The following is a 23715-nucleotide window of genomic DNA, read 5'->3' as shown; positions in this document are numbered from 1 at the left end:
CTCGGACTTGACTCTCTATGGACTCGGTCTTGACTCGGACTCGACTCTCTCTGGTCTCGGTGTCGACTCGGACTCGACTCTCTCTGGTCTCGGTGTCGACTCGGACTCGACTCTCTCTGGTCTCGGACTCGACTCGGACTCGACTCTCTATGGACTCGGTCTTGACTCTGACTCGACTCTCTCTGGTCTCGGTGTCGACTCGGACTCGACTCTCTCTGGTCTCGGTGTCGACTCGGACTCGACTCTCTCTGGTCTCGGACTCGACTCGGACTCGACTCTCTCTGGTCTCGGTGTCGACTCGGACTCGACTCTCTCTGGTCTCGGTGTCGACTCGGACTCGACTCTCTCTGGTCTCGGTGTCGACTCGGACTCGACTCTCTCTGGTCTCGGTGTCGACTCGGACTCGACTCTCTCTGGTCTCGGACTCGACTCGGACTCGACTCTCTATGGACTCGGTCTTGACTCTGACTCGACTCTCTCTGGTCTCGGTGTCGACTCGGACTCGACTCTCTCTGGTCTCGGTCTTGACTCTGACTCGACTCTCTCTGGTCTCGGTGTCGACTCGGACTCGACTCTCTCTGGTCTCGGTCTCGACTCGGACTCGACTCTCTATGGACTCGGTCTTGACTCTGACTCGACTCTCTCTGGTCTCGGTGTCGACTCGGACTCGACTCTCTCTGGTCTCGGTGTCTACTCGGACTCGACTCTCTATGGACTCGGACTCGACTCGGACTCGACTCTCTCTGGTCTCGGACTCGACTCGGACTTGACTCTCTATGGACTCGGTCTCGACTCGGACTCGACCGTCTCTGGTCTCGGACTCGACTCGGACTCGACTCTCTATGGACTCGACCGTCTCTGGTCTCGGACTCGACTCGGACTCGACTCTCTCTGGACTCGGTCTTGACTCGGACTCGACTCTCTCTGGTCTCTGTGTCAACTCGGACTCGAGTGAGGTGGTCTCGACTACAACACTGATGGCGGCTCCCACGAGGCTTCAACTTCCGGCTGATGGATTACCCCCTTGTTTCTATGAAACTTTATTCAACAGGAAGAACAGTGCAGCACATGCGCAGTCCTTTTAGTTTCGGTTTTCAATCAGAACAAGTGTTTACATGTTCTCTCGGTCGGATTACGAAAGGAGTAAACCACCCCTTTCAATCCGATCGAAATTCAAGTCGGATCGAGCTCAATTGGATCGATTAAGGTTTTTTAGTCCGATTGAGCCGTCGATCCGATTATAAGGGTCCATGTAAACGCACAGACAGGACAAAATACCAGCTCAAACCATCATAAATTTCCATGCTAGTGAGTGCAAAACATACTCAATTAGAGTTATCGTTGTTTACTTCTTTATTTTTGGATTGTACAAACAGAGACCAAAGTAATTCACATTTTTCTGCCAAAAGACGTTTAAAAGTCAGCATGTGTGAGATTCACTTCTGTGCTAACAAAAAGATGATGACAAATTGCTTAGTCAATTGAAGTAAAATTAGAATCTTTATCTACAAACACATCAACACACTTAAAGTACAGTACTTCTAAGTAGCAGCAAGTACACACTTATGATAGATAACACAAAGAGCGCACCTGAGAGACATCATACAGTAGTCCTCTGCTGCTCACCTGTTGGTTCTCCTGACGTCTGTCACACTTGAACAAAGACGCATTGTTGTGCCATTGTTCCGCTTTATTACTCTAATAGTCAAATAAACAGTAAGAGCTCCAGGCTTCCTGATCCAACAAGCAAACACTCAGAGCAAATAATTAATGCTTGACTGCGCAAAACGTCAAAACAACTCCATTAGAAATGAATGCTCTAAAACAACACACATCAGGAATAAAACTTATCGGCAAACACTTCTGAAATAAACACTAAAGTGAACATTCACATTTGATTTTTTAATACCCAAGTGGGATCAAATTAGAGTAAATGGTGACATTTTACAATAAGGTCTCAGCAGTTAATGCATTAGCTAAAATAAACATAATTTCACATATTATTTTTGCATCATTTATTAATCTTTTGCAAATGTTAGATAATACAAATAATTTTTTGTTGTTTGTTCATGTTAGTGTAGTAACTTATATTAACTTTTGATTTTAAAAATGTATTCGTAAATTTTGCAATGTGCATTATTAAAGGAGTAGTTCACTTAAAAAAAAAATAAAAATAAAAAAAAACCCTCACCCCCATGTCATCCAAGATGTCCATGACTTTCTTTCTTCAGTCGAAAAGAAATCAAGGTTTTTGATGAAAACATTCCAGGATTTTCTCCATATAATGGACTTCAATGGGAACCAAACGGTTCAAGGTCCAAAAGACAGTTTCAGTGCAAACTGTTCAAAGGGCTTTAAACGATTCCAGACGATGAATAAGGGTCTTATCAAGCGAAACGATCGCTCATTTAATAAATAAATAACAAAGTTTAAGTTTTATAAGCTCAAATGCTCGCCTTGCTCTGTTCTGTGATGCGCGTTTGTGACTCTCCTGTTCATCAAAATGAACAAATATTTTTCTGAGTCATGACTCGAAGGGTCCTACATAAGACACTTATTCATCGTCTGGAATCGTATAAAGCCCTTTGAACAGTTTGCACTGAAACTCTCATTTGGATCTTGAACCGTTTGGTTCCCATTGAAGTCCATTATATGGAGAAAATCCTGGAATGTTTTCATCAAAAACCTTAATTTCTTTTCGACTGAAGAAAGAAAGACATGGACATCTTGGATGACATGGGGGCGAGTAAATTATCAGCAAAAATTTTTTTTTTAAAAGTGAACTACTCCTTTAATAAAATTAATTCATGTTAACTAATGTAGTTAATTAACAAATGAAACCTTATTGTAAAGTGTCACCGAGACAGCGAGCTGTAAAAACAATACAAAACAGCATTCTTAGAGAAACATTAAATATGTCAAACTGTACATGGAATAAAAAATAAATATACATCAATTTTGTTTGAATGTCCTTGAAGCAGTTTATGCATGCAAAAATGATGTTTGTTTTCAGACCCGAATCATGTGATGCTCAAACGAACAGAGCAGTGTTTCAGTGGAGCGAGTGTTTGCAGAGGACACTCAGATTGCTCACCATTATCTCTCTACATTAGATTGGATAGGAAACATTATTATTTTAACACTCCCTTCTTTCATCGTTACCTTTCAGTCTTGAGTTAAATGCAGTGTTGTTGTGTTTCAGAGACACGTCATTATTGTTGGCGCGTCCATTAGAGCCGTGAGCTGGAAAATAACCTCACAGGGTAAGAATATCAATTCCAGCGAAGGTTCACGTGGCCTTACACGAGACAAAATGTCGTGTCCATTCAATCCCTCCATCCATAAGCCTCGCAGGCCGAAACATCCGGCGATCTTCAGCCTGGGTGGCCGTCACTCCCGCCGAGCTACACCGCCTGGTCAGATATCCTGGAGATGTTGTCGAAGTTGTTGACTTGTGTAGACAGGGATTTGCGGCTGTCTGTACTGGTTCTCGCTCGGACTCTCTCCTTCGGTGTCTCGTCTCCGCCGGAGCAATGGCAGATGAACGCCGCTTTAAACTCCTCTCGAAATTTACCTGCGAGAACACAGGATTTCATTTCAATAAGGTTCCATTTGTTCACTTGAACTAACATCGATGCATTCTACAGCATTTATTATCTAATGTTAAAGGGATAGTTCACTTTGAAATTAATTTTTGGTGTGTTTTATCTGACCTCAAGGGCATCCAAGATGTAGGTGTCTTTGTTTCCACAGTATTTTCAATTTTGATATTTTTAGGTCAAACCGTTGTTGTCTGTCAGTCATATAATGGAGGTCTATGGTCACCACCTCAAAGAGCGTGCACAGAGAAGTCCAGATTAAACATGATTTAATGACTCGTAAATGTAAGAACACATTGATGGCCTAAGACACGAAACGAGCGGTGAAACATACCAAAAATGAATTTCAAAGTGAACTATCCCTGTAATGCTTAGAATCAATAGTTGTGTGAAATCTTGTAAATGTGTTCAGTATGTTTAGAAAATTTCACTTTAATCCTTAAGTTTCAGAATTTGATGAAACTGCTCTGATAACTACTATGTGGTGTATACCGTAATTGTCAACTGAATCATTCCATTTTTTTTAGAGTGCATGTTTACGGAGATGATTTTAATCCCTTTTATAAAGTTTATTTGTCTTTTGTCTTCCAAAATAAAACTGTTGATTTACAATCTTGAGGACGTCTTGACAATTTTTTTGAATCATGTGTTTGATTGTTATAATTTAGCAAAGGTCTGATAAATAACAGTGTTTGTCATCAGAACCTTTAGTGCCATCACTTTATTGAAGGCGTTTATCAGGTATTTCCTAAATTATTACAGTGTTTCTTCATAAAACGTTTAGTTCCACCACTTTATTGAAGGTGTTTGATTGTAATTCGCTGGTACTTGTGACCAAGTGACAATAAAGTTCATCATCATCATCATCATCATCATCATAAATGAGGAAATACCTGTAATAACAGTGTTTCTTCATAAAACTATTAGTGCTGTCACTTTATTGAAGGTGTTTGGTCATTATAATGTAGGAAAAATCCATAAAATAACAGTTTTACACTGTAGAAAAATAATTAAAAAACGGTCAAATGACTCGCAGCTATACGGCTGCCAAACAAAAACTGTAAAATTAAAGTAAAATATATTAATTCAAACAAGAAAAAGCCTGTAAAATAAGAGTGTTTTTCTGTACAAATTTTAATAAAAAATTCCGTAAAATTATAGTTTTTGCACTTTATTGGATTTAAGATATTTTACTTAAATTTTACGGTTTTTATTTGGCAGTAGCTGCCTGTCATTTTTTACGATTTTTTTAATTTATTTTTTTTACAGTGCAGACCATTCAGAACAGTTGGACATTACTGTGATTACAAGAGGTAAAAACGATATAAATACTGTTTGGTTTTGTACATTTACGAGTCATTAAATCATGTTTAATCTGGACTTCTCTGTGCATGCTCTTTGAGGTGGTGACCATAGACCTCCATTATATGACTGACAAGACAAGAACGGTTTGACCTAAAAATATCAAAATTGAAAATACTGCGGAAACAAAGACACCTACATCTTGGATGCCCTTGAGGTCAGATAAAACACACCAAAAATGAATTTCAAAGTGAACTATCCCTTTAATTACAGCAATACTCGTATCTGTTAGTATTATCTATGGACCTCACATAACTTGTCATGAGCTAACAATAAATAGTTGTATTATTTGTATTAATTAAAAAGGAAATGAAAAAGGGGACATATGTAACAATTTAATGTATTAATCACTTTCTTTCATTGCCATCGTGTGAAGAGCTTGTAAAGAAAATGAGATCTTTCCTGACTTCCTGTAGTCTTTGAAACCATGTAGACTGACTTTAATGAAGGAAAATTCACATAAAAGCTCCCGAAAGCCTCTCGTCCCTTCAATGACACATGATGAATGCTTATGTTCAGGATAATGCTAAAGTGTTCAAACTATAGTCGCACATTGCCAGATCAATGTTGTACTTTATATTCAAACGATCATAAGTGTGAATCACCTCAGCTGTGGACATGTGAGTCTCAGAGCTGCTGTACACATATTCACGTCTCCATGATCAGATGATTTCTGAACTGATGTTTCCTCACCGCTGTCAGTTTGGTGGTGTGTGTATTTTGTTACCGAGAGGAAAGCGGAGCCCATATTTATTCATCTAAATGTCACTTTCAGCAGCGTCTGGATGAAGTGAAGGATGAATGATCTGATTAGCTATAGCAGGCCTTCAATCACACTCAAAGTATGTTAACTTACAATTTTTGCACAGTGCATTTTATATTCTGCATTTTATATATAACCTTTCAAATTCAAAATGTTGGTCTCAAGGTGACTTCTGGGATTAAACGGATCGATTTATTTTCAGTAGCGCCACTGGATCCTCTAAACTGCCTAATGTGAAAAGCTTCCTTGAAATGACCAGGTAATGATGTAGCCTAGTCTGTTATTAGAGCGGCACAAAGAGAATATTGCAATGCTAATGAATAAATAATTAGTTTGCGCGTTATGAATGAAAAGGTGCAGGATGTTTCTGGAGTGCAAACTGCATCTCAAAGCTTCGAAGTGTGTGTGTGTCTGCAGGCAGTGAAGTGAACGACTGGTGTAATGGCCGAGTGTGACCAGCAGATGGAGGAACCGGCACACAGCACATGCTTCATCTCTACTGAATAAACCTCTGTGACACCTCTGAATCTGGTGTGTGCAGAAGGACGACTCTGAACATATGCAGCGCAGGGACGGTGAGTCTCCAGAAGCAGAAGTGCAGACCTCTGATGTAGCTGAACCTGTTAAAGACTCACCACTGAGGAAATTGTAGATGATTGGATTGGCGGCGCTGTTGGCGTATATCAGCCAGTGTGAGAAGGTGAACCAGGCGTAGACCGTCTCCCTGTTGTTGGTGTTCTTGAAAGCGCCGAATACTCTGCGGATAACAGACATAAACGTATGGAAGCTTACAGAATAAAAAAGCTTTTTTAATCTCACAATTCTGACCTTTTTTCTCACAAATGCAAGTTTACATCTCACAATTCTGCCTTTTTATCTTAGAATTGTGTGATATAAAGTTGCAATTGCGAGTTATAAAGTCAGAATTGTGAGATATAAACTGGCAAAATTGCACGTTTATACTTCGAAATTCTGACTTTATAACAATTTATAAGCAATTTGTCTGACACACAATTGCAAGTTTATATCTCATAATTCTAAGATTTCAGAATTGCGATATATTAACTCGCAAATGCATGTGATAAAGCCAGAATTGAATGATATAAAGTCGCAATTGTGAGAAAAAAGTCAGAATTGCAATTTTGAGATTTATATCTGGCAATTTTGACCTTTTTATTCTCACAATTGCAAGTTTACATCTCACAATTCTGACTTTTTGTGAATTGTGTGATATAAAGTTGCAATGCGAGTTATAAAGTCAGAATTGTGATATATAAAGTGACAAAATTGCCCTTTTTTCTCAAAATTGCATGTTTATACCTCGAAATCCTGACTTTATAACAATTTATAAGCAATTTGTCTGACAAGCAATTGCAAGTTTATATCTCATAAATTAAGTTTATATCTCATAATTCTAAGATTTCAGAATTGTGATATATTAATTCGCAAATGCATGTGATAAAGCCAAAATTGCATGATATAAAGTCGCAATTGTGAGAAAAAAAGTCAGAATAGCATTTGCGAAATTATATCTTGTATATCTAAGTCTAACTTTCTCAATTTTGAGATTTATATCTCACAATTTTGACCTTTTCATTCTCACAATTGCAAGTTTAAATCTCAGAATTTTAACTTTTTGTGAATTGTGTGATATAAAGTTGCAATTGCGTGTTATAAAGTCAGAATTGTGATATATAAACTGACAAAATTGCCCTTTTTTCTCAAAATTGCACGTTTATATCCCAAAATTCTGACTTTATAACAATTTACAAGCAATTTGTCTGACACACAATTGCAAGCTTATATCTCATAATTATAAGATTTTAGAATTGCAATATATTAACTCGCAGAATTTCATGATACAAAGTAGCAATTGTGAGAAAAAAGTCAGAATTGCAATTGCAAGATTATATCTCGTAATTCTAACTTTCGCAATTTTGAGATTTATATCTCGCAATTTTGACCTTTTTATTCCCACAATTGCAAGTTTACATCTCACAATCATGACTTTTTTGTGAATTGTATGATATAAAGTTGCAATTGCGTGTTATAAAGTCAGAATTGTGAGATATAAACTGACACAATTGCCCTTTTTTCTCAAAATTGCACGTTTATATCCCAAAATTCTGACTTTATAACAATTTACAAGCAATTTGTCTGACACACAATTGCAAGCTTATATCTCATAATTCTAAGATTTCAGAATTGCGATATATTAACTCGCAGAATTTCATGATACAAAGTCGCAATTGTGAGAAAAAAGTCAGAATTGCAATTGCAAGATTATATCTCGTAATTCTAACTTTCGCAATTTTGAGATTTATATCTCGCAATTTTGACCTTTTTATTCCCACAATTGCAAGTTTACATCTCACAATTATGACTTTTTTTGTGAATTGTGTGATATAAAGTTGCAATTGCGTGTTATAAAGTCAGAATTGTGATATATAAACTGACAAAATTGCCCTTTTTTCTCAAAATTGCACGTTTATATCCCAAAATTCTGACTTTATAACAATTTACAAGCAATTTGTCTGACACACAATTGCAAGCTTATATCTCATAATTATAAGATTTTAGAATTGCAATATATTAACTCGCAGAATTTCATGATACAAAGTAGCAATTGTGAGAAAAAAGTCAGAATTGCAATTGCAAGATTATATCTCGTAATTCTAACTTTCGCAATTTTGAGATTTATATCTCGCAATTTTGACCTTTTTATTCCCACAATTGCAAGTTTACATCTCACAATTATGACTTTTTTTGTGAATTGTGTGATATAAAGTTGCAATTGCGTGTTATAAAGTCAGAATTGTGATATATAAACTGACAAAATTGCCCTTTTTTCTCAAAATTGCACGTTTATATCCCAAAATTCTGACTTTATAACAATTTACAAGCAATTTGTCTGACATACAATTGCAAGCTTATATCTCATAATTATAAGATTTTAGAATTGCAATATATTAACTCGCAGAATTGCATGATATAAAGTCGCAATTGTGAGAAAAAATGTCAGAATTGCAATTGCAAGATTATATCTCGTAATTCTAACTTTCGCAATTTTGAGATTTATATCTCGCAATTTTGACCTTTTTATTCCCACAATTGCAAGTTTACATCTCACAATTATGACTTTTTTGTGAATTGTGTGATATAAAGTAGCAATGCGAGTTATAAAGTCAGAATTGTGAGATATAAACTGGCAAAATTGCCTTTTTTTCTCAAAATTGCACGTTTATATCTCGAAATCCTGACTATAACAATTTATAAGCAATTTGTCTGACAAGCAATTGCAATCTCATAAATTAAGTTTATATCTCATAAATCTAAGATTTCAGAATTGTGATATATTAATTCGCAAATGCATGTGATAAAGCCAGAATTGCATGATATAAAGTCACAATTGTGAGAAAAAAAAGTCAGAATTGCAATGGCGAATCTCAATTTTGAGATTTATATCTTGCAATTTTGAAATAAAAAGTCACAATTATCTTTTAAAATGTATTTATTCTGTGGCGGAAACAAGTATAAATGTATAAATGTATTCTGTATAAATGCAACAATCAAAAACAAAACATTTAGAATAAATAAAGCCCATTTCCCAAATACAGTGGGAATCTCCTCTAACAATCCTTACAAAAAGTAGATTTTTACTTGCAGCCTTCATTTCAGCTCAACACATGCAGTCTGCAAAGCAGTTTAAAATAGTGACGGGAAATACTTATTTAAAAAATAAAATATTTAAACTCAAAGTAGATGTGTAATAAGCAAGATTGTAGTATGTCATTATTAATAAACAAACACCAACTGGTCGATCAGAACGCAAAGCTGAGATTGAGTTCTCACTGGATGCTCTTTTTTCTCATGTTATAAAAACACTTCAAATCCACTTATTTTTAATGTAAGGATAGCATACAGTCAACGTACCGTCAAAATCATCTGTGCAAAATAGACCCTGTGATTAAACCTTTCTACTTCGCACCAGGTTTATATTAATGACTGTCTGACTGTACATTATCCCGTACTGTTTTTTTCCTGAAGAAGTGAACGAGTAACTGTGGAAACCGGGAGTCATGCTCACAGACTGAACTGTAAGCTCTGTGTTTTTTCTCTGCAATGATTGCTAACACTGACCCCTGGGTAACCCTGTTGTGCTCCATTATAACCACCAAGAGGTATTATTACTAAACTGCCAGTCATCTGGTGGATGATAAAAAAGGGTAAAAAAAAAAATAACTTGAAAGACCTTGTGTTTTCATTTATGTGCATGTATTCCGTTTTCAGTTTAGCTTCTATCTCCTTAGAGTACGTTTACTGAATGACAACGATGTGCTTTAAACTGAGAAGTTTTTCCTTTGAGTTTTCCGTGCACAGACGACACCATTGCCAAAACGAAACCCGTTCGTACGGATCCGTAAACGAGCTCTATTCTGCTCCAGGCCAGGAGATGGCGACGAAACACTGTAGACTGAACACGTGATACGCATGTGCATGACGTCATCGTCTTCAGTGATTCGCTTTTTTGTCATTTGCAAAAACCGTTTTCAAAACTTTGTTTTTTCAGGCACCCAAACCGCAGTTTTCGTGTAAACAAACGGCCAAAACATATACAAAGTTTTTAGTAAAACGGTGTTGTGTAAACATCCCCTTAGTTACTGCTTCCTCCTTGTTGGTTACCTTGGTTACAAATTAGTGCCACCTGTGTCTAGTTTGGTTCCCTGAGTATATCCTACCCTCCCTGTTTGGTTTTAGGCCCTGTTTACACGAGAACGCTCGCGGGTGAAAACGTAAAAATATTTTATCGGATGTGCCTTTCGTTTACACGGCGACGGCGTGAAAAACGCAAAAAAGTGAAACCACCCTCCAGAGTGGAAATCTTAAAAACGCTCCACCGTCACGTTCCCGTGTAAACGGTAAAAACGCAAAAGTCTGCTTGACAGTGAAGGTTGTACGCAGGCGCGTGGACTTGGTGTTACTGTAGTATGCACTCACAGCCGCCTGAAGTGCGTACTACATTGAATTTCACAGACTTTTGCGTCCCCATTTCCACGCGGATTTCCCACACAAAACGCTCGTCTAAACGCAGAATAAAAAAAGATGACGCAACGCCTCTTTTACGTTTTCTCTTCAGAATCGTTTCCGTGTAAACATTGCCTTAGTCTCTATATCGTCTGTTTGAGGTTATGGTTTGCATTTGTATTCTGCTAAAATTCTCCTGAGCATTTCTATTTTTGTATCATTATATTGAGTGACTATAAAAGATTATATTGATTATCTGAGTGAATCGTTGTTGGATTGCGCCACACATCTCACAACCGCAAAGCAAAGCCCTGGTAAAAACCCAGACAACTATTGGGTTATGATAGATAACTGACACTTACTTTTCCTTCAACGCAAATTTAGTTAAAATGTAGTATTGTGGGTGAAATAAAGACAGTGAGACTCGAAGAGCTATATTCATTTCTTGGATTACTGCTAGAGGGAAATTCATTACAGATTCTTGGCTTGAACAGAAGTCAGACTACAAAGAGACGCATAATTAACAGATATCATCTCAGCAGTCTGTCTCATGCCTTTAAACACAGCTCGCATTACTCATAATAATGCGTTATACTACCATAAGACACTTTTTGAAAAATGAATGTAGTTTTTTTTTTCTTCAATGAAAGAATGTTAGCGGTCGAGTAAACCAAATGCCAAAATTTCCAAATCATGATACACATTATCCTACAGAGTTAAGTCGGTAACACTTTACAATACGGGTGCACTAATATGCATTAATTCATGCTTAACTAATGCACAGATAATCATGAGATAATGTAGAACTCATGAAGAACTAAACCATTAATTAATGATTACTGCATCAGCAACTAATAAAGAATATATGATTAATAGATTAAGTAATACATGAATTGAAAAGCCTTGTATTTTAACTTCCAGATACACTAATATGCATTAATACATGATTAATTACTTCATTGTTAGTGCAAATTCATGTGCAAATTACTAAATGACTAGTTAATAATGATGTGCCCCATCAAGTAAAGTCATAACATAATGATACCTTTGCAAATCGTTAGCTAATGATTAATTAAAGCAGACAACTAGAAGTTGAAGTGCATAGCTTTGATTAATTATGGTAATTAACACATTAATTTACACTATTAGTTAATAAAATATGTTATTAAGGAATTAATACACAATGACACATTGAATTAATAGCAATTCATGTATTACTTAATCTATTAATCATATAGACTCTTTATTAATTGCTGATGTCGTAATCATTAATTAATGGTTTAGTTCTTCATGAGTTCTACATTAACTCATGATTATCTGTGCATTAATTAAGCATGAATTATTAGTGCACCCGTATTGTAAAGTGTTACCGAAAAATCATTTGCATAAAGAAAATGAAGCCAATTTTTGGATAATCCATCCATTCATATTGACATTATTTTCATGACCAACAATGACATTTTTATTAAGTGTCTGTAACTACAATGTACCAAGATTTAAATGAATCATTTGATATAGTGCACTTATTGTGCACAGACATGTTTTTCATTGTACTGTACTTATATGTAAAAGCTGTAATTGTATCTATAATAACACTCTTGACCTTTCCTTACATCTTAAACCCTTAAACCGACCCATCAGTTATTATTATCACCTAAGAATTATTAATATAATTATTTTGTTGATGTAAGTACATAGTAAATACACCTAAAATAACATGTGACCCAAACGATACATATATGACTCATTAACGTGTGCCTTTTATATGCTGATTTAAAAATGTGGATCACAATAAACCCTCTCAAAAAGTCATTAAATGGTATTATAACATCTTGAATGGTCCTCTGTTTCTTAACGTTGTTGCGCGGCCGTGTTCTTCACACACTCTTACCTCTTCATGATGTTGAGGACACTGATGGGCAGGTAACAGAGGGCGAACACAAACAGCACCACCATCAGCATGCGGGCCGTCTTCCGTCGGGCTTTCACCTGTTTGACCTCGGCTGAGACGGCGCTGGTCCTCACCTTCACCGCTTCCCCCGAGCCGCCGGCGTGAGCGGAGCACTGCAGAGACTTCCACTTCCTCTGAAGCACCGATGACGTCCCGGGAATCTGCTCGGGATGGAAAATAACTGTAAACATGCTACAGTAAAAACCTGTTACCCAGCTAGCAGAAATATGTTCTTTTCATTGCAATTAAAGCCGGGTGCACACACAAGTTGGCTGTCTGAGACCATTTTTGCAAATCCTAAAAGATTCCTCTGATCCTAGACTAAAAATCTGAAGTCTTTGATCTCATTAATGACCATTGCGATCAAATGTGACCCGAACTTCTGTTCTGACTGTCGAAACATTTGGCTCGCAGTCCTGCAGTGTGACGTCTCCTATCATGACTGTCAGATCGTCTTTGTTTTTCATGACAAACCATGACCTAGATGAACATTAGAGATCTGTTTGTAGCCAGCATTTCAAAGTGTGACTTACAGTGATGATCATGTTCGTACAGTCTGTTCATCGTAAAGGACTATAATAAATCGGATAGTGTGATAATCGCTAAAAGGAGTAGTTCACTTTTGAAAAAACTTTAGCTGATAATTTACTCACCCCCATGTCATCCAAGATGTCCATGTCTTTCTTTCTTCAGTCGAAAAGAAATTAAGGTTTTTGATGAAAACATTCCAGGATTTTCTCCATATAATGGACTTCAATGGGAACCAAACGATTCAAAAGACGGTTTCAGTGCAAACTGACTTTAAACGATTCCAGACGATGAATAAGGGTATTATCAAGCGAAACGATCGCTCATTTAATAAATAAATAACAAAGTTTAAGTTTTATAAGCTCAAATGCTCGCCTTGCTCTGTTCTGTGATGCGCGTTAGTATGGCAAGCTGTTTTAGCTTTATTCATTTCCAGGATATGAATTCTTGATATCAACAATTGTATTTTCTCTAGTGAAATGTCACCATAGACTGCCATTCTAAACCAATTGTTGATATCAAGAATTGATTTCTTACTAGTTGAAATTCCAATTTCACATATCAGAAATACAATTATTAGTAAAAACCTTTATTTTTGATATCAAGAATTCAGTTGTCACTAACTGAAATGTCTATTCTTGATATCCACAATTGAATTGCTAGTAACAATGTTCATTTTTTATATCAATAATTTAATTTTTACTAGTGACAATGTTAATTTCTGATATCATGAATGTGATTTTTACTAGAAAGAAAGCCATTTTAGATATCTGAAACAATAGTGATATCAGAAATACATTTTCAGATGTCAAAAATGATCATTTTTACTAGTAACAATTGAATTGTTGATATCAAGAATAGACATTTCAGCTAGCAACAATTTAATTATTGATATCAGGAATTTACATTTTTACTAGTAACAATGTAATTATTGATATCAAAAATGATATTTCTACGAGTAAAAAATCAATTCTTGATATCAACAATTCGTTTTGAATGGCAGCCTATGGTGACATTTCACTAGTGAAAATACAATTACAGATATCAGCAATTAAATTGTTGATATCAAAAAATGTAATTGTTGAAATCAAGAATTCATATCCTGGAAATGAATAAAAGCTAAAACGGCTTGCCATACTAACGTGACTCTTCTGTTCGAACGCGCATCACAGAACAGAGCAAGGCGAGCATTTGAGCTTATAAAACTTAAACTTTGTTATTTATTTATTAAATTAACGATCGTTTAGCTAGATAAGACCCTTATTCATCGTCTGGAATCGTTTAAAGCCCTTTGAACAGTTTGCACTGAAACTGTCTTATAGTTTTGGATCTTGAACCGTTTGGTTCCCATTGAAGTCCATTATATGGAGAAAATCCTGGAATGTTTTCATCAAAAACCTTCATTTCTTTTCGACTGAAGACCATCTTGGATAATAAATTATCAGCAAAAGTTTTTTCAAAAGTGAACTACTCCTTTAAGTCATGAAAACGTTATTTCTGAGTGTTCACTGAACGGTCAAAATTGCCAGTGTTATGGAAACGTTTCATTTTATTTCACAAACATTATAGAAATGTTACTTGTAATTTTCTGAACATCTGAACCATTTGATAAGCATCCAGTATCAGAAAAAAAAATGTTCCATGAATAATGTTTTTGTGCTAAAGTTTTGAGAACATTATGAAAGGCCAGATGTTTTATTAACATCATTAGAAGAACGTTTGTTCATAACTTTGAGAAAACCTTGACAGAACGTTAGGGAAGTTGTGAGAGCGATCCCTGTTAGCTGGATAATTGGTTAATAATCAATTCCCTCGCTGTATACGGGGTAAACACTGGGTAGCACTTTATTTTACAGGGTCATTGTTACATTTGTCGCATAATTACATCTACAACAGACCTAATCCTAACCCCATAGTTAGTACATTTAGTTTAATAATTTTACTCAGTACCTAAATGTGTAATTACACTGTAACAAAGACACCTTCAAATAAAGCGTAATCAAAAACAGGGCATTTCATGTGATTTTACAGTAAAACACTGTTAAACTGCTACCAAATCCAAAACTCCCATCAGTTACAATGCTACTTTAGACAAATACATTATGCAACGCAGTACGCTTGCACAATATAAGGAAAATGCTGTCATTTATAAACCGTTCAAATAACTGTAATGTGTGTACAAGTCAAGCATGCTTACATACCTGTTGACACCAGAGTTTATGACAGATCTGGATGTATGCCAGGACCATCAAACATAATGGAGCAAAATAAGTGACGATAAAGAAGCAGGTGTGGTACACTTTAGGGTAGATTTCATCTGCAGAAGAGAGAATCAGTCAGTTGCACACGGCACTCTGGGAGGTTTTAGATAAATTAAAAGGAGTTTTGATGGACATTTTATCTCAGCAGGAATGCCGTATTGACCAATCAGCATCCATTATTCCCACTTATACTTAATTGCTTCCCATTTCCTGAACATTCTGCAAATTGAATGTTGCACGACCTTATCAAACCTTGTTAAAATGTTGCACGACCTTATATTTTTTCATTTCAATATAATGTTCCTCAATTAAACCCAAATGTGAAAAGACACACTCATTTCACTTTATGAAGGCCTTCGTGATGTTTTTTTTATGTACATGAATTTATGAATTATATTAATTCAAGTCAGAGCAGAAGAGATTTTATGTTTCATGTTCCTTTGATATAAATGAATAGTTCATCCGTGGGACCCGAGCTTTCAAACTGAAGAAAAAAAATAAATAAAAAAAAAATAAAATAAATATATATATATATATATATATATATATATATATATGAAGAGTTCAGATGCAAAAGCCTCTAAGTGCCATTTGAAATTTTCTTCTAAAATGATCATTTTTATCAAGCTTGTATATTTAAGTTCAGTGATTTCACTTAAATGGCAATGATAATTATCTATTAATTGTTATTTAAGTGAAATTACTGAACTTAAATATACAAGTTTGATAAAAATCATCATTAAAGAAGAAAATTTAAAATGGCATTTAGAGGCTTTTGCATCTGAACTCTTCATATATACCTTTCTTCTTTTCTTATATATATAAAACACTTTACAATAAGATTCATTTATTAAACATTAGTTAATGTGTGAACTAACGTGAACTAACCATGAGCAATATATTTTTTACAGTATTTGTTATTCTTTGTCAACATTAGTTAATACAAATCCAGCTGTTCATTGTTTGTTCATGTTAGTTCACAGTGCATTAACTAATGTTAACAATATTTTAATAAAGTATTAGTAAATATTGAAATTGACATTAACAAAGATTAACAAATGCTGAAGAAGTATTGTTCATTCTTAGTTAATGTTAACTAATGTAGTTAACTAATGAACCTTATTGTAAAGTGTTACTGAAAATATATATTGTACTTGAATAATTAATAAAAATGTTAGGGGAAAGTTAACAGCCTCCACATATTTTCAGTGAATTTAGAGTTCCCCATTATGCTTTTTTTTTAGACATTTCCTTTAGTGTGTAATATATCTGCTGTTTGAGAATGTAAAAGCTCAGCAAAGTTTCAAAGATCAAAGTGCATGACAAATAAAGTTATTGTCTCCTAAAAGAAATAATTGATTTGAGTTGTCAATAACTCCAGTCTCATTTCCTGTTACATACCTATAACAATGTAACTCATTTGCATAATGCCAGCCTCTGCTCTTGATTGGCTGCCCACGAAACTGCTGTTCATGTTGAGAAGAGACTTTATCTGCGAATCCACTCTGCTGCACTTCAACAGGATGAGACTCAATGAGATACGGATAAACTGACACCATTCCGGTTCGTATCACTGCGTATTAAGCATTGAAGTAACGCTGAAATTCATTAATGATAATAGACATTTTGTTTCTGAAACGCGCTGTTAGTGGTAGACCGATCACAACAGACTGAGCCAATCAGAGCAGAGTAGACCGATCACAACAGACTGGACTATCAGACCAATCAGAGCAGAGTAGACCAATCACAACAGACTGAGCCATCTGACCAATCAGAGCAGAGTAGACCAATCACAACAGACTGAGTCATCTGACCAATGAGAGCAGAGTTGACCAATCACAACAGACTGGTCTACTCTGCTCTCATTGGTCAGATGACCCAGTCTGTTGTGATTGATCTTTTCTACTCTGATTGGTCAGATGACCCAGTCTGTTGTGATTGGTCTTTTCTGCTCTCATTGGTCAGATGACCCAGTCTGTTGTGATTGGTCTTTTCTGCTCTCATTGGTCAGATGACTCAGTCTGTTGTGATTGGTCTACTCTGCTCTCATTGGTCAGATGACCCAGTCTGTTGTGATTGGTCTTTTCTGCTCTCATTGGTCAGATGACTCAGTCTGTTGTGATTGGTCTACTCTGCTCTCATTGGTCAGATGACTCAATCACAACAGACTGAGTCATCTGACCAATGAGAGCAGAAAAGACCAATCACAACAGACTGGGTCATCTGACCAATGAGAGCAGAGTAGACCAATCACAACAGACTGAGCCAATCTGACCAATCAGAGCAGAAAAGACCAATCACAACAGACTGGGTCATCTGACCAATGAGAGCAGAGTAGACCAATCACAACAGACTGAGCCATCTGACCAATGAGAGCAGAAAAGACCAATCACAACAGACTGGGACATCTGACCAATCAGAGCAGAAAAGATCAATCACAACAGACTGGGTCATCTGACCAATCAGAGCAGAGTAGATCAATCACAACAGACTGAGTCATCTGACCAATGAGAGCAGAGTTGACCAATCACAACAGACTGAGCCAATCTGACCAATCAGAGCAGAAAAGACCAACAACAGACTGAGTCATCTGACCAATGAGAGCAGAGTTGACAAATCACAACAGACTGAGCCAATCTGACCAATCAGAGCAGAAAAGACCAATCACAACAGACTAAGTCATCTGACCAATGAGAGCAGAGTTGACAAATCACAACAGACTGGGACATCTTACCAATCAGAGCAGAAAAGACCAATCACAACAGACAGGGTCATCTGACCAATGAGAGCAGAGTAGACCAATCACAACAGACTGGGACATCTGACCAATCAGAGTAGAAAAGACCAATCACAACAGACTGGGTCATCTGACCAATGAGAGCAGAGTTGACAAATCACAACAGACTGAGCCAATCTGACCAATGAGAGCAGAGTTGACCAATCACAACAGACTGAGCCAATCTGACCAATCAGAGCAGAAAAGACCAATCACAACAGACTGAGTCATCTGACCAATGAGAGCAGAGTTGACAAATCACAACAGACTGGGACATCTGACCAATCAGAGCAGAAAAGACCAATCACAACAGACAGGGTCATTTGACCAATGAGAGCAGAGTAGACCAATCACAACAGACTGGGACATCTGACCAATCAGAGCAGAAAAGACCAATCACAACAGACAGGGTCATTTGACCAATGAGAGCAAAGTTGACAAATCACAACAGACTGAGCCAATCTGACCAATCAGAGCAGAGTTGACAAATCACAACAGACTGAGTCATCTGACCAATGAGAGCAAAGTTGACAAATCACAACAGACTGAGCCAATCTGACCAATCAGAGCAGAGTTGACAAATCACAACAGACTGAGTCATCTGACCAATGAGAGCAGAGTTGACAAATCACAACAGACTGAGCCAATCTGACCAATCAGAGCAGAGAAAAATACGCGACTTTATGGCGACACATTTAGCGCTTCTGAAAATTCCCCAGTTCATTGTAACTGTATGTTAAACAAAACAATGAAAAAAGAAAGCCATACGGTTTCGGAGTGAAATGAGAGTCAAATAGAAATGAAAATTTTTTCCTGCGCTCGATTTTTATTTCCAATCTTTACATAAACCATTTGGAAACAAACAAAGATCTAAGAACTAGGCTTGATTTCCGCTTCGGCTTTAGCACTGTTTATTTTAAATGTTGTGTATAAGCAGCAGCAAAATCACACACATGAACATAAGCGACAAATCTCAAAAGAAGGCGTGGGATTTTGCAGCAATTGAGAGCTAGAAGATATGTGGTATTCATAGACACACGTTTCCCATTTCCTGGAAAAGCAACAAATGGGAAAATATGATTACAAACAGTAATTTAATGGAGACAGAAATGAATCGTTTCCCCATTGTCACAGACGCCGGTTAGATTCTCGAGACACTGTGATTATATCTGAGAATGGGCTCGCTGGGCTTAAGAATAGGCAATCATGTGCTGTGTGTGCTGTGAAAGCAGGAGTTAAGGGCACTTGGCAGTCGTATCACCAAATTACTCTCCCCACTTCATCACACATCTGGCGGAGAGTGACACATGCTTCAGAAGCATCTCATGCCGTTTGGATTGACAGCCCAGGTTTATAATATTTAGCAGAGCTGGGTTTTATCACTCTGATGTTTGTCAGCCCTAGAGAGACTGTTATAAAGTGGTGGGAATGACAACCAGACACTTTAGCAAATCCGACTGAATTCATTGTGATCGGCAATCCATGAGCGCAGAGATTTGCTGAACCCAAACCTGCAGCACTAATTCACAATGGGACAGAATTGCTTTGGCTGTCACAGATTTGATTCTCTACGGCCTACGGAGAGCATGACGGAGCATCAAAATGATTGAGAATTATTGAGAAGACTCTTTTAAGATACTTTTAATGTTGGCAGTTCCCTTGAGAGAAGATGTTTACTTCCGAGATCCACTTTTGATTTCAGTTTAATCTCATATTTATAGTGCTAAGGAATATACAATGAGATGAAATCAAAATTGCAATCTTTGATCTGAAAAAATATGATTATTTTAAAAAAAATGATTTTAAATATAGTGATTTATTGTATACGAATACACACTCACCTAAAGGATTCCTGTTCAATTTCTCATTAATGCAATTATCTAATCAACCAATCACATGGCAGCGGCTTCAATGCATTTAGGGGTGTGGTCAACACAATCTCCTGAACTCCAAACTGAATGTCAGAATGGGAAAGAAAGGGGATTTAAGCAATTTTGAGCGTGGCATGGCCTGAGTATTTCACAATCTGCTCAGTTACTGGGATTTTCACACACAACCATTTCTAGGGTTTACAAAGAATGAACATCCAGTATGCGGCAGTCCTGTGGGCCAAAATGCCTTGTTGATGCGAGAGGTCAGAGGAGAACGGGCCGACTGACTCAAGCTGATAGAAGAGCAACTGTGACTGAAATAACCACTCGTTACAACCGAGGTATGCAGTGAAGACACACACACACAACCTTGAGGCGGATGGGCTACAACAGCAGAAGACCCCACAATTTTAGTAAACAGAATTTATCCCTTTACCTAATTTAATCTATTCCCAAATTAAAACTGGCATATCTGTTTAGTAACCTGAATTTATACCTCATTTGTTTTGTTGTGTGACAGCAAACCTTGCAGTGAAATCCTGACTGGGTGTTGTGAAATTCTATTTGTTCGATATTGGAAAAGGGTGGATTTGATATGATTTTGTCATCCAACAAATTGCCTGGCACCGGGAGATTAGTGTCGGACCCCGTGCTCATCTGGGGGCCCTCACCTCCTCACACGTTGCTGGATCACGACTCATTGGTGGCCATTGTGAGACTCATCTGGGGGGCGGCCCACGTCTCTCACCAGGGGGGCGGCCCACGTCTCTCACCAGGGGGCCGCGCTCTGCCTTTCATGTCTTTTCATCTGTCATTGTGTCTTTTTGCTCGGCAAGGGAACGATCAATGCAGACAGATTTAATCTTTGTAAGGGAATATGCAGCAAAGCACTATAAATGTTTGAATCCATACGGTCTGATTAATGTTGACTCCTGGAACACGCAGTACGGGAACAGGGAGAAATGTGCCTTTGGGCTTCTGCCTTTGACAAATTTCCATTTATAAAACTGAAAGGAGAATATATTAAAAAATTACTGATAAATCCACACACAACTGCCAGTATGATGAGTTCATTATTCACAACAGTATTGAGTGACTAAATCGAAACCATAAAAGAGGATGTGATGGACTTGCTGCATGTTCAAAACTCATCACAAATTATATGAATACAAAGCATGAGTAATGATTAGACACAAAGGGGGGTTAGATAAGACTGTTCCCTGGAATTATGAACAAATTATACTGTATTGCACACAGCGTATTTGTTATATTAAAAACTTTTTTCTGATAATATTACTACTTTAATCTCTTTAACCCCTAAACTGTTAAAGGTGGGACGTTTGCCATTCATATTTTTAAAACATTAATATCGTAGAAAAAAAAGTAACATTGACAAACTCATTTGAAAGCTTACAATCTCTAGTTTCCATATTTGGCGACTGATTTTCAAAATAAATTACAGAGGAGCCGTAATTTATCAATTTGCAGCAAGAATATTTTCATACTCATAAAGCGTGTTCAGACCTTTATTTTGAAATAGCAATGAACATGAGAAATCATGAAAAAAGGGTAGAAACCTCAGTTTGTTTTCATGCCAAGAGTTCAAAAGATTGCATCCATTCAGTTATTTTAGAAAAAAAAAGGTCTGAAAATCTTTTAAATGTTACAAAAACAAATAAAAAATAATAATAAATTCACCATTTGTGATGTGGCAAGAAGCTATAACGCACATGTTTCTTAGAGGTTGAATTCATATCAAAATCTGCTAGACTTCTCAAACTACTTCTGAATAGGATCTCTACTTCATAAATTGTATGAAAATTGTGAAAATAATGGTTGATATCACTCAAAACACATATGAAAATGGAGGCGCCCTTATATGGGCAGTAATGGAGTCTGGTTGTGCCCTAGTGGAAGCGTTCGGTACTGCGCCCAAACAAAATCTCGCAGAAAGCTCATTTTTTGGAGATATCAACCAAAAATTTGAAACACAACTTGTTCAGATTTTTGGCTTTTGGGATTTTTCTGTCGTTTTAGAGTAGCCCAGGTTTTGAATTGTATATAAAATAGGAATCATTATTTTTTTACATTGTACATTTCCATAAACTCAAACTTCTATAACTTTTTTATCTGTTTCACTTCCTTAATTTATTTCACTCCGATAAAATCTGCCAAATGTCTTCTTTAAAACGAGACCAAGCTTACGTCTACATTCCAAAGAATTCTTGAAATACAACCATTTAAGTTCGAAATGTGCATTTCCATGTCTATTCAAAAAAAAGGGGATGACAGTTAAGAGGTTTATGACTTTATTCACATAAAAGGCCAATGAGATTATTCTCCCAAAAGTATGACTAAATACATGTCATTTCACAAATGTTGTGGAAATCTTTGTTTTTAATTAATTTGTAATGTCTTGTTCCCATTCGAGGGAACTCAACGCTTGTTGTCAGAATGCCATCTCTGAAGCATGTGTGAAATCACGGCAATGCTATCGGCCAACGGCAGTCACAAGACGTGAAATGTAGACATCATTAGCTTGTTTGTCTTCAGGGAGCATTATTTGTGAAATTATTTGCCTTATTTATTGTTGTTTGTCAAAATAAGAGATACAAATGGGACGCATTTTTTGAGCAAACAATTCAGCAAGTGAGGTTTGTTTAGCGGAGAAAGCACAATGAAAAAGTAAATTAGATTATATAAACTACAATCTGTGCGTCAGAGTCATGTTCTGCTTAAAGACCTGCAGCAAGGCGAGGGAATTGGGCCCGAGACGGTGAAACAACCGTCAAGTCAAGAAAATGCCTCAGTTCCAGAGGGTTAATTGAACACTTTTAGCCATAAAACAGCCATTAATTATGTTCTTGAGGTTGCAGTCGATACTCGATTGAGCCTTGCTATCTCTCTGAGCTCCCATAGCAAAACTAAATGGCCTGTTTAAAGTGATATATAGCCCTAGTGTGAAGAAGCAGAAGATCTCTTACCTGCCCAGTGTTCGTCACACACGGTGAACAGACTGGTTTTGTTGGTCAGCTCTGGCAGAAGACTGCTGCACTCCATGACTATAGCTTGAGGAATCATGATCACACAGGACACCAGCCAGATCAGAACGATGCTCTTACGGGCTCTCTTGGCAGTGCTCTTGAACTTCAGCGGGTGACAGATAGCGTACCAGCGATCCTGGGCAATGCAGCTCAGAGTCAGGACCGACACCGACACTGAGATCGTCTACAAATGGAGATGGAGAGCCACAAACAAGAAGGCTTACACATTATTTGAAGGTGTCCTTGTTACAGTGTAATTATACATTTAAGTATGGAGTAATATTATTATGTAAGAAAGTAATGTACACTGTCACATGCGATGAATTTGAAATAATTTAAAAACTTGCAGACTTATTATGTCCAATAACATGTGAAGTAAAAAAAAAACAAAAAAAAAAACGAATCAGTAGGAATCGTTTCTTCATTTGTTCCCTCTCTCTAAATGAAATGTTTAAAATAAAAGATTCTTTCTTAGAAATTTGAGTTGGTAAATTATGTATAGGTTTTAACTGAGTCTCAAGGTTCCAAATTTTGT

At 36.8% G+C, this 23715-nt stretch overlaps 1 protein-coding gene across 1 annotated transcript in view; it reads right to left on the bottom strand.

The window, feature by feature from the left end:
• Nucleotides 1–2646: 2646 nt before the first annotated feature.
• Nucleotides 2647–23715, bottom strand: part of hcrtr2 (hypocretin (orexin) receptor 2) — a 40632-nt gene continuing 19563 nt past the window's right edge. The window contains exons 3-7 of the mRNA XM_039690417.2: nucleotides 23121–23364; nucleotides 15430–15545; nucleotides 12641–12861; nucleotides 6360–6481; nucleotides 2647–3574 (exon numbers count right to left, since the gene is read on the bottom strand). Of these exons, the coding sequence (XP_039546351.2) occupies nucleotides 3405–3574; nucleotides 6360–6481; nucleotides 12641–12861; nucleotides 15430–15545; nucleotides 23121–23364 (873 nt within the window). The 3' untranslated portion in view covers nucleotides 2647–3404. The remainder of the gene's footprint in view (nucleotides 3575–6359; nucleotides 6482–12640; nucleotides 12862–15429; nucleotides 15546–23120; nucleotides 23365–23715) is intronic.

This window comes from Pimephales promelas, chromosome 11, assembly GCF_988280905.1.
Source record: "Pimephales promelas chromosome 11, fPimPro1.hap1.1, whole genome shotgun sequence".
In the NCBI taxonomy this organism is placed as follows: Eukaryota; Metazoa; Chordata; class Actinopteri; order Cypriniformes; family Leuciscidae; genus Pimephales; species Pimephales promelas.
This window is presented reverse-complemented; position numbering and strand designations above follow the sequence as displayed.